General features: G+C 46.2%; 1 protein-coding gene across 1 annotated transcript in view; it reads left to right on the top strand.

Moving 5' to 3' along the window:
* Positions 1 to 231: 231 nt before the first annotated feature.
* arhgap5 (Rho GTPase activating protein 5) overlaps positions 232 to 12,487 on the top strand; it is a gene marked incomplete at its 5' end in the record, with an annotated part of 50,055 nt that continues 37,799 nt past the window's right edge. The window contains 2 exon segments of the mRNA XM_035674238.1: positions 232 to 4,176; positions 6,146 to 6,299. Coding sequence (XP_035530131.1) covers positions 445 to 4,176; positions 6,146 to 6,299 — 3,886 coding nt within the window.

Raw genomic sequence — 12,487 nt, 5'->3', positions numbered from 1 at the left:
TAATGTCCTGATAACTCTGTGTAATTCCAGATTAACATGTCTGATATGTTGTTTAAAAATCACCATACCATGCATGTACATGTGTGTCCCAGGGGGATGTGCAGAGAAACAAAAAGCTAATTATATTACTTGTGATAAGGAGACTGAAGTGCTCTGAGGACAAATCAGTGCAAATATGTTTTTGTTTGTTTGCCTTTATCTTTTCCTAATTGTAAATTCCATGTCTTGCAGGCAGGTGATAAAAGGAGACGCCGGCTGTTCTCTCCCAGCTTAAAGAAGACCCGGATAGAGAGTGAGAGAGATAAACAGAGTCGGCAGGGATTCACCACCACCGAGGGAAAATCAGAATGAAAGTGCCTCTGTACCACTGACGAGCAGAACTGGAATGATATCGTGACCCTTTTTCCTGGAAGTGACCAAGTTAACGATGAGCGGGGGGATATAATGGCCAAGAACAAGGATGCGCGCCCCCCGACATTCGCCGTCAGTGTGGTTGGCCTTTCGGGGACGGAGAAAGAGAAGGGAAACTGTGGCGTGGGCAAGTCCTGCCTCTGCAACCGATACGTGCGTCCTGACGCGGACGGCTACTATTCGGAGCACACCTCGGTGCTGAGCACGATAGATTTCGGGGGGCGAGTGGTTAACAATGACCACTTCCTGTTCTGGGGGGATGTGTCCCATCGAGGGGACGATGGGTTGGACTGTAAAATCCAAATCATCGAACAAACAGAGTTCATTGACGACCAGACGTTTCTTCCGCATCGGAGTACGAACCTGCAGCCGTACACCAAGCGGGCGGCGGCCACCAAGCTCCAGTCGGCAGAGAAGCTCATGTACATCTGCACGGACCAGCTGGGCTTGGAGCAGGACTTTGACCAGAAGCAGATGCCCGATGGGAAGCTGAACATCGATGGCTTTCTGCTGTGCATTGACGTTAGCAAGGGTTGCAACAGGAAGTTCGACGACCAAATGAAGTTCGTCAACAGCCTCTACTCCCAAATCGTCAAGTCGAAGAAGCCTATCGTCGTCGCTGCCACAAAATGCGACGAGTGTGTGGACCAGCACCTGAGGGACCTGCAGGCCTTCGTTGCCAGCAAGAAGAACCTGCTGCTAATTGAAACGTCGGCACGCGCCAACGTCAATGTGGAGCTGAGCTTCAACGCCCTCATCCAGCAGCTGGACAAAACAAGGGGGAAGCCAAAAACTGTGCCATACCTGGAGGCCTATAAGATCCAACGGCAGCTCGTTGCATCAGTAACAGATAGATTTGAGAAGCTGATGTTGCACACGCTGAGAGATTACCACACCACGTGGAAAACGGTGGTCAATAATCTGAAGGGCCAACCAGACTACGACGACTTCATCACCCTGGAGGGAACCAGGAAAGCACGCAACATGTTCACAAAGCACATTGCACAACTGAAGCAGGAGCACATCAAGAGGAGGAGGGAGGAGTACCTGACCACGCTGCCCAAAACCCTCAACAACCTCCTCAATAACCTGGAGGAGGTTGAACACCTCTCGTGGCCCGAGGCACAGAGCGTAATCCGGAACCGGCACGACTTCCAGTACTGGTTTGTGGTTCTGGAGCGTACGCCGTGGAACGAGACGGACCACATCGACAACAGCGACCGCAGGATACCCTTTGACCTTCTCGATACGCCCGACGGTGAGAGGATTTACCATAACCACGTCCAGCACCTGCTGTCTGAGAAGAGGAGGGTGGAGATGAAAGACCGGTTCAAGAAGACGCTGGAGAGGGTTCATTTTATCAGTGCGGGGCAGCCTTGGGAGGAAGTCATGTGCTTTGTCATGGAGGACGAGGCCTATAAGTACATCACAGAATCAGATAGGAGGGATGTTTATTGTAGACACCAGCAGGAAATAGTTGAAAGGGCCAAAGAGGATTTTCAGGAAATGCTTTTCGAGCATGCTGAGCTCTTCTATGACTTGGATCTGAACGCCACCCCCAGCTGCGATAAGATGAGCGAAATTCACAGCGTGCTCAACGAGGAGCCCAGATACAGAGCGCTGCAGAAACTTGCCCCAGATAGAGAGTCGCTCCTCCTCAAACACATTGGGTTTGTTTACCATCCCACTAAGGAGACGTGCCTGAGCGGGCAGAACTGTGTGGATCTGAAAGTGGAGCAGGTTTTAGCGAACAGGCTGGTGCAGCTCGACCACGGACGCTCTAATCTCTACTATAACAGTGCCAACATCGATAAGATCAACCTCTGCCTCCTGGGAAGGGAGGGTCTCTCACAGGAACTCGCCAATGAGATCCGAGCTCAGTCCACAGACGACGAGTACACCCTGGACGGTAAAATCTATGAACTGGAGCTTCTTCCCGTGGACGTCAACTCCACGCTGCTCTTCAGCCACACATGGGTCAACACGTTCAAACCACACGGCTGCTTTTGTGTGTTCAACTCCATAGAGTCCCTCAACTGTGTCGGAGATTGCATAGGCAGGATCAGAGCGGAGATCGCACAGAGTCGGAGAGATCGGTTTGCTCAGCCGCTGCCATTCATTCTCATCCTGGCAAATCAGAGGGACAGTGTTTGCAAAAATATACCAATCCTGAGGCACCAGGGCCAACAGCTGGCAAACAAGTTGCAGTGCACCTTCGTCGACATCCCCACCGGGGCTTTTCCTCGTAAATTCACAGAGTTCCAGATTAAGCAGGGCCTCCGAGCAGTGCTGGAGGGGCTGAAGCATAACTTTGATGTCTTGGCCCCACTGCCGTCTATCAAAGACATGTCAGAGACAGACCTTAGGATAGTCATGTGCGCCATGTGCTGGGATCCCTTCAGCGTTGACCTCATCCTCTCGCCTTTCCTAGACTCGCACTGCTGCAGCGCGGGGCAGCCAGGCCAGAGTAACACACTTATACTGGACAAGATCATTGGGGACAGCAGGAGGAGGATCCAGGTCACCGTCCTCTCCTACCACTCTGCTATCGGGGTCCGCAAAGATGAACTGGTGCACGGATACATTTTGGTCTACTCTGCCAAGCGCAAGGCTTCTATGGCAACCCTGCGGGCGTTCTTGGCCGAAGTCCAAGACGTGATCCCCGTCCAGATGGTGGCGATCACAGACAGCCAGGCAGACTTCTTTGAGAACGATGCCATCAAGGAGTTGATGACGGAGGGCGAGCACATCGCCACAGAGATTGCCGCCAAGTTCACAGCACTGTACTCGCTGTCACAGTATCACCGTCAGACCGAGGTTTTTACACCCTTCTTCAATGAAGTGCTCGAGAAAAAGCCGAACATTGAGAGTTCCTTCCTGTTCGACAGCTCGTCGCGGGAGTGCACGACCGGTGCCAGTGAAGACGTCTTCCCCACTTCGCCACATAGCCATTCCCCAGCCTACAACACCTATTACCCAGAATCTGATGACGATAACGAGGCCCCCCCACCTTACAGTCCAATAGGTGATGACGTTCAGCTTCTCCCCACACCCAGCGAGCGGGCCAAGTACCGGATCGACCTGGAAGGCAATGAGTACCCGGTCCACAGCACGCCCGTTGGAGACCACGAACGCAACCACAAAGTGCCTCCACCTGTCCGGCCCAAACCAGTGCTCCCCAAGCCCAATGTTAAAAAGCTGGACCCCAACCTGCTCAAAACCATCGAGGCAGGCATGAGAAGCAATCGTAGAACGCCACGTGGCCCGATGAGTCACGCCGAGGACGTGGAGGCGTCGGACAACTATGCAGACCCTGTGGACACCTTGCTGAGGTCCAGGGGCTTCCACAACGATGACATATACGCTGTGCCTGATGACACGCACAGCCGCCTGGTCAAAATAAGGAACTCCTTTGGCGGGCTGCATGGCCTCCACGGAGGAGAGGAAGAGAATGGCTTTGACAGGAAGTCTCAGGCTGGACGGCGGCCGTCCAAATACAAACATCGCTCTAAAATCTTGTTCAGCAAGACGAAGGCTTACCAAAGACGATTTCACTCTGACAGCGACGGGGAGGAGTCTGGCCCTGCCACACAGAAAAAGAAGAAGGGAAGAGCCCACCGGGGCAGCGAGGAGGACCCACTGCTGTCCCCTGCCGACCCCTGGAAGACTGGGATAGATAACCCCGCCATCACCTCCGACCCTGAGCAGGAGGACAAGAAGATGAAGAAGAAGAAGACGCCCAAGACGCCAAAGGAACCGAAGAAGGTTAGTGTTATCTGTCACGGATCTGACTTTAGCAGAGTTTTAATGTCTGTTTATACGCCTGCTTTTAGCGCACCGGTTCCAAAGAGCTTTACAGAACAACACAAGACCGAAAGACACAAGACAGCAAAGATATTATTGTCTCCAAAGCTTTCTGGGGTTGAGTGACTGAAAGAGAGCTTCAGTGCGAGAGAATGAGAGAGTGTGTGTGTGAATGAGAGCAGAAGAGATTGTGTAGAGTAGTGTGCGGGGACGTGTGGGTGTGAGATATGAGCAGATTTCTGTTTTTAATAGGCCGGGGACTCACGGTGAGAATAAACTAATTTGATAATTGATTGATCGGCCCCGCTGCTGGAACGGTTTATAAGCCTCCCCACCTTTCAGGCCCCAGACAAGCAATAAAAGCCTTGATAAAAGACGCACTGTTAAAGACAGTAGGGCTCTGTCTGTATAATCTCAGAGCAGGGGCCGCATCCGTGATAAGATGCCTGCTTATCCTTTACAACAGCTCTCTAAAGGCTCGTCTGAGACTGCTGCTCGCACACACGAATAAGCAGGTAGGTCGAGGGTTTCTAGTTCGATTCCCAGCTCCCCCAGTCCAGTTGAAGTGTCCTTGGGTAAGATACCGAACCCCAAATTGCTCCCGATGGTGTGTGAGTGAGCTTAGTGTCATCATGAGCGCTTTGGAAAGGAAGCGCAGTATCGCTCCGGATGAGCAGCCGACCGTGTGTGAACAGTTGGATGTGCTTTAAGTGGTCGGTAGAAAAGGGCTGTATAAATAAAAAGGTCCACGAAACATGTTTGCATATAGAAAACGCAGTTAAAAGCACTCGTTAGCATTCAGTGAACGTACACACACCCACTAAACACTACGGCCTCCTAACAAATTACTTATAAGTACATTCACATTAGAGATAAAAGGCGGAAATCTAAAACTGTAATAATGTTTAAAAAGCCGGTGCTAGATGCTCAAAGTGGATCCTCTCAGCATTGTTAAACTTAAATCTTAATCAGGAACACGTGAATGTGATTAAAACTGTTTATTGACTTATATAATCTATAATAATGATAATAATATAATACACAACCTAGATGTCGGCACGTGTGTGTGCACAAACACTTAAATCAAGTGAGCGCGCTGGCACGAATCCGATAACAGCGTGCAAATCAGTATAGAAACAGCCGGCGGCGCTACATGGGCGTCATGAATGCAGGGCATTGTTGGTACATTCAGACTGCCTTTGATAATCAGAGAGGAGAGCGAACAGAGAACCAACAAGGTACAAAATGGAAGGTGTTTAGTCGCCGTCCTGGCCAATTAGAGAGCAGACCGAGCCGCTGTAGGCATGACAACACTTTGAAGAGCAGGGGAGTGTTGGAAATCAAAGCCACCTCGTTACTCGTCCCAGCTTCGGTCTTGAATAATGGTTTTGTCTGTTGTCTTCTTTCTTCTCGTCTTCCTCCACATGGACCTCCCTCTGCTTTTCTTCCTCCCTTCATCCCACTAACTTTCTTTCTGATCTGTTTCCCGATTGCCCTCCTCCTCCTTTTCTTCTTCTCTGATATGTTCTGCCTTCTCATCACCCTCTCTCCTCCTCCATTTCTGGACTCCCTTGTGTATTTTTCTCAATTCCCTCTTCCGTCTACCTCCTCATGCTTTTACATTTCTCCTTTAAACCTATTATATATTTTTCCTTTCCCCTGTCTCCCTTTTTCTTTCCACTCCTCCATTATTATCATCCCATCCGACTCTTGTTTCTCTTCCATCATCCCTCAATCTCCTCTTAAACTTGCTGTTTTTTGTTTTCTTCATTTTTTCTCCCTCTCCTTTCTTCTCCTGTCCTCCCTCGTTTGTCATCCTCTTGCCTCCGTCCTCTTCCTTCCTTTATTACTACTCTAACAATCTCCGTCCTTCCTGCTCTTTCACCCTCACTCTTCCCTTTCCCCATCTCCTCTCATCCCCCCCTTACAGCCGAAATCTTCCAAGCCCCCCAAGCCTCTGTACCCCCCCACCCGGAGAACCTGGGAGAGCAACTACTTTGGCGTTCCCCTGCAGAACCTGGTGACCCTGGACCGACCCATCCCGCTCTTCATCGAAAAGTGTGTCGACTACATCGAGCGCACAGGTGAGTCATTCGTTTTCGTCAGTTTCTCTTTCTCTCTTTCTCCGTCCCTCTCTCTTCTGTTGCTTCTGTTCCCTTTCTCTCTCCCACTCTCTGCTGCCTGAGCGTTCAGGTGCAACCAAGCTCTCTCTGGTATTTTGTAACTCCTGCGAGGTACAGCTGGTTTGTTGTTACATGCAGAAGCTTTGTGGTTATTTTCTGTGAAAATGCCTCTCATGTCTTTCCAGATGAGTAACTGAATGATAGAAGGAGAATGGATGGGGGGGGATGATTCGAGGTGCGGGTGGGGGAAGCGCATGAATCTAATTACTAGGAAGGTTCACTTCTTAGAAGCTCTGATGTCACCCTTCGAACATGTTTTGTCTGGTCAGCCCGCCAGGCTGCCACTCAATACAAGTCAATTTCAATTCGATGAGCTTTATTGGCACGGCATTTGATGTGTCGCCAAGTCACTGCTGAGGTGATTACAAAATAAGATAGTAGAAGATTAACGAGATCAAAGAAGCGATTGAGGATGAGATTTACAGGTACGTGCCATCCGTTAATCAACCATACACAAGAAGCTAGAAAAGAAAATGAGACGGTACCCGTAAGGACATGTAAGAACAATTGCATGTGTGAAAAAGTTTAGGAGTGGCTGGTGAAACAATTCTGCCCAAAAACTGTTATAACAGCAAAACTAAATGCTCAATATTTGCTGGTTACAGCTTCTCAAATGTGAGGTTGTGCTGCTTTGCTTTGATTTATAGCCTTGTAATTCAATATCTCTGCGTTTTGTGGACTGTAAATTGAACTAAACAAGCAATTTGAATAAGTCACTTTGGGCTCTGGGAAGTTGTGATTGTATTTGGCAGATTGATCAATAGTGAAAACAATCATTAGGTGCAAACATAGCTGAAAGTAACACCCTGTTACTCTCTCCCATCAGTCGGCCTCAAGGTCAAAGGATGTTAGCCGTGTCTTTGTCATCCCCAGAGTCAGAGTCCTGGTCGGAGCCGCTGTGATTCACCTTGTTTCTGTCAAACTTGTCGAAATAAACCTTGAATTGAGTTGGACGTGAGAATATTTTTGGCTCTGCAGTTGTTTTTCCTCTCACTCTCATCCTTTGCCTCAGCGTGTGTACTGTGCTGCTCGTTCTTCAGAGGCAGAACATTAAATTAGCAAAATTAAATTCCAAAAATTGTCCAGAAAAATAACCAATAATATCTGTATCTTGAGATGCCGTTGAGCAAGGCCCAATTAACTGCTTTGAAACTGCTCAGCTGAACTGCAGAAGTCAGTGGTTGTATCAGAAGAGCAGGCACGCGCTGTGGTATTTTTCTGGATAAATAAAGTTGCAAGATAAGACATGCAGCCTGTTGCAGCTCCAGCTGCTGACGCAGACACCCGGTGCATGCTGGGTATGTGTCTGGCTTCTGGCCCAGCTGTCGTAAAGAAGGCCTCCCCCAAAGTCTGAGAAATTCCTCAGTGAAGTCATGGCTCAGTCTGATAGATATTTATACACCGTGTGCTGGACACTTTATCCTGAGTGTTTATTTTCTTTTATGAAAGACTGCAGTGAGATTCAAACCCACAACCCTGCCAGATTTGAATGCCTTGCTCCTCACATTTAGCCATACAAGGAATAACTCTTCCCCTCTGCCGATTAGAGACCCAAGCAGTTACTTTTTCTCTTCTCACCACAGAATGAATATTTGAAACATGCTTAATATTTGATGAGCTTGTTGCATAATGTATTTACTCATGGTCCGGTGCTCTTTTCCATGTTTAGCGCCTTCGAATAAGCTCTAAGAAGCAAAAGTGTCTCTTGCTGGAAGAAGCAACTTCTCAGTCAAATTGTAAAAAGTCTCAGATGACGTGATGTTTTTGCTGGCGCCTGTTTGTGGGTTCACAGGGGGAGAGTGTCGGCTCAGGCATCAGTTAGAGCATTTGTGAAAGTTCGAGAGGCTCTTTAAGGTGTTTGCATTGTGTTTTGAGGACAGTTGTTTTTTCTCTGTGGCTAAATGAACGCAGGAACCCTTCAGCTGACTGAAAACACATGTCTTATCACCTTATCCCCTACTCTCTCCTCCATCCTCCTCCATATGTGCTGCAAATGTAAAGCATGTCCATTAAAAGGAGGTATTTCCTGTGTTCCTACCAGCGAGCAAGTGTTCGGTTCTGTTTTGAAGGTTTGTGTCTGAGCTCTTTTCGTTTTGGGGCTGTTAATTCCTGTCCTGAAAATCCCTCCCGAATATGTTTTGATATTCAGCTGGATCTACATGAGCCCGTTGGTGGCTGCCAACCAAATTTAGGATTAATCCCAGCGCTGTATGTGTGTGGATGTGCGTGTGTTTGCGGACGCCTGCCAGCTGACAGCAGTGTATTGGAGATTTCATGGCTGGTACCGTGAAACCCTCTAAGTCCAGACGGTCTGTTGGGTGGATTTAACAGCTTTTCCCCTCCCTTCTCTTTGTGGAATATCATTTCTCACCAGACGCAGCGAGAACATCTTTGTACTTTTTTTTTTTTTTTAAAAGCCTGCTGTTGTATAAGGTGCTTCATAACCAGACAATTTAAGGGCTTTTATAACTTGATGAGACATTTCAGCTTGTTTCTTTCTTTGGGAGTCTAGGTAGGGATTGTGGTATTCTTCATAAACAGTCTGGTTGCCTTGGTAGGAGTTTAATCTGTCTGTATAACATATTTGAGGTTATAGCTCAGAGGGTGGGGTCGTCCTGTGAATGTAGAGAGTTTTCAGTGATTGTGGGTGTTGGCGTGATAGCTCAGTGGTTAGATTGACCCTCTTTTAGTGGAAAAACAGTCTGCAGAGACCCCTCTGTCTGCAGAGATCCACCCTTCTAATGTCTGCTAAAATAAGATACCGAATCCCTGCCATCTGCAGAGCTGCTGCTCTACCTGACCTCTGACCTCTGAGCGTTGTGGGACGAAAGAGACCGTCCCAATGGAAATCATTAAAACATCACCATTATATTGTGTTGTGTTGTTTTTCCATGAGACACCAGACACTTGTCACATTAATTGGAGGTGAAAGTCAAAGTGTTAAACCTTCCCTTTATGGTGGTCCATTTAATAGCGTTTCTTTTTCAGGAAAAATACTCCCAGAAAAGGATTAGTTTCATGTTTCCGGTCTGAGGCTGAGAGAGTCGCCTACAGAAAGTCAAACTTAATCAGTTTAAGGAAAATAATGCTGTAATACCACCCACACTGATAGATATTACTCAAAGCATGGTCGAGCTGAACGACTGTACTACTCTACTGTATCTAACCTCAGTACGAGTAGAACAAAGTGAAAACTGCTCAGATTGGAAATGTTAGACACAAATAACAATTTGAAACTCTTACTTGGAGTTTTGGGGGAATTGTGATGGTTCATTTTATTGACCAAACAGTTAATCGATGAACCATAAAAAAACAAAATAATGATTATTTTCATTATTAATGAATATGCAGAATGTTTCTTGATTGATTACTTGTTCTATAATGTGTCAGAAAATAGTGAAAAAGGCACCTGACTATTTCTCAGAACCAAAGGTGACACTGCTATTAATTGTTTTGATACTTTTTGACTCAAAGACATTAAATTTACCATCATAGATGACAAAAATCAGCTTAAACCCTGATTTTTTGGGGCTTTTCTGCTTAAACAATAACATAATCTGTTATTAAAATATTTCCTGGTTAATCTTCTGTTGGCAGACTGTTGGATTAATCAATGAATTGATTCAGCGCTACACAATAAAAATGAACCTTAGTTGCAGTCCAAAGTACGGTGGCTGTGTTGTGTTTTTTTTGGTTGCAGCGAGGAGCGGTAATCTCCGGGAGGCCAGACTGCTGGTTGGTTTAGTTTAACCACATGTAACAAGCTGCCAGCCGAGAGGCACAGAGGCAGAGAGGTGATGATGGCTGTTTGTGGTGCCTTTGGTTAGAGACCAGAACGTGTGAGAGGAAAAACTGTGACTTTATGTGTGTGTGAGACGGAGCGTGGCTGCAAGTGTGAAGACGTGAAACTGTGATTCTGTGTGTGACCTTTATTTGGTGAATTTGTGTAAGTGATAAGACTGTGGCATGTGGTGTTTGTACGTCAGCTCCTTCCAACCTGCTGTCTTTAATGCAGATCTCATATTTGTTCCGGAGTTTTTCTGGTGGAAACTCAAGTTGACATTTTCCAGGAATCGGCTAATTAAGCGTACGTCTGTGTCAAGAGTTTTGTTTCAAGTGTGCAGCGTCGAACTGTTAAAGAAACTCTGAGATAAAATGCTGCCATTAAATAAGGATGGTGCTTGTTCTGTGCCGGCTGCCTCTGTTTCCTGTGAGGAGAGATCTGCTTGTTATCATTTTTAGGACGTTCCAGTCACCACATTCTAATTATAATGCGACTAACAGGCTTCCCAAGGGCCCTGCAAACCCTTAAAGGTTTGTAGATTTGAAGAAAAATTAAACAAAGCCTTCAAGGTCTCTGAAAAAGAGTGGATGGGCTTGAAAACACTGTTTTAAATTAAAACGTAGCACCAAGTCCCTAGGATGTTTTAACTGCCGGTTATTGGCTTGAGATTACACATTTGAGTGTAGACAAACGTGTGATTGTGGTACCTCAGAAGATGACAAAAAGAAGTCTGAATTTGATGTAAAAAGACCCCAGAAAACCATTGTCCTTGAATATGTCGGCCAAGGTGATTCCATAAGTGTGTCCTTATGGAGAAATCCCTTGTAATGTGATTCACAGAGCTGTTTCTCTGTACTGTAGATTACAGCTCTGTACCACATTATTTTCGAAGCCTCTCATTTTTTTGTGCCATTCAGCTTACTATCTGATTCTTCCTCAGCTTACAGTTAAGCTTTTAGGACCTCTCTATCCATCACCCATCCATGTGTGCTGGCGTCCCTTTTATTATACTCATGGATCAGTGGTTAGACATTGAGGACGCAGGAACCTACAAGCATCTAGGCACTTCTTCAAATAATCTAGGATTATAAAACGCCCTTCTGTGTAAGTTAAGTGAAGGACATGGAAGGAAGTGATGAAGTAAAGTATGAAAATGTTGCCAGACGACGGCAGTTAATGAAAGTGTTTCTGTCATATTCATCACACCAGCTGTCAGAAATGCCCCTTCGGATAGCGACGCAGTCAGGGGCCGAATGTATGACTGGGATATTCTTGTTGAGCGACCAAAAATAAATCCTATGTGGACATGTCACATGGACACATACACGCAAATATATTGTCTTGCATTCTCTTTTAACGGTGAATATACACGTACCTGAACGTGTCAGCGTAAATTAATTGGCTGGGTTCAATGTTATTTGGGGCTGCATGATATGGTAACAACATCATATTGTGATTATTTTGTCAGATATTGCGATATAATTCAGGATTAGTGCCGGACTGATCCTTTTTGCATTTCAACTTTAGTTTTCACTGAAAATACTGAAAGAAATCATGATGATGTGACATTTTTCGGGGCTTATACCAAACAAAAATGTTTACTTACATTCTGAGAACAAGATATGTAAGCCAGGGCATTTATAAAGAACTACAGTACTTCGTTATAATGCTATTTTGTTGTGATTACATATTTTGCTAATATTTCACCTAATTGTGCAGCCCTAATGTTTTATTGTGTATTATGTTTTATTTATTAGCGATTATAAAATAACAACAGACATACAGACCTTTTTATCTGCCTTGCTCTCAACACATAGTTTCACCCACATCCTCTTAACGCCATTGAGTGATCGTTGAAATGCTGGCGTACACTTCAGCTCATAAACTTAGTGACTTCCCTCATCAGCTTCGGAAAAAACTGTATTTGTAATTCCATTTGACCAATTACACGATCTGGCAAGTGAGTTGCTGGATGTACTAGCTCGACGTTGTATTACTGTTGAGCCCTTATAAAGAAGAGTTTGTTTGTGTGCGTCTGCCTCGGATATCTCTTTGATGTGTGTGTGTGGCCTTTACAGCACAGTGATTTCCAGAAAATGTAGCAAGTCACGCTTTTAAACGGCCACGGTTTCACCCAACAGTACAAGGTTGAGCACACATCTCCACTCCGTATTTTCTGCATTAAGCTCTCGCTGTTATCCGGAACGACATACAGAGAGGTCAGCGGCAGGAAAAACGTTCTACAATTTCTACTAGAATCCAATATTAAGGAGGCGAAGGGTCAGACCCGCAGAGACCTGATATA

Source organism: Morone saxatilis, unplaced genomic scaffold (genome assembly GCF_004916995.1).
Source record: "Morone saxatilis isolate NCDOM2014 unplaced genomic scaffold, NCSU_SB_2.0 Contig3, whole genome shotgun sequence".
In the NCBI taxonomy this organism is placed as follows: Eukaryota; Metazoa; Chordata; class Actinopteri; family Moronidae; genus Morone; species Morone saxatilis.
This window is presented reverse-complemented; position numbering and strand designations above follow the sequence as displayed.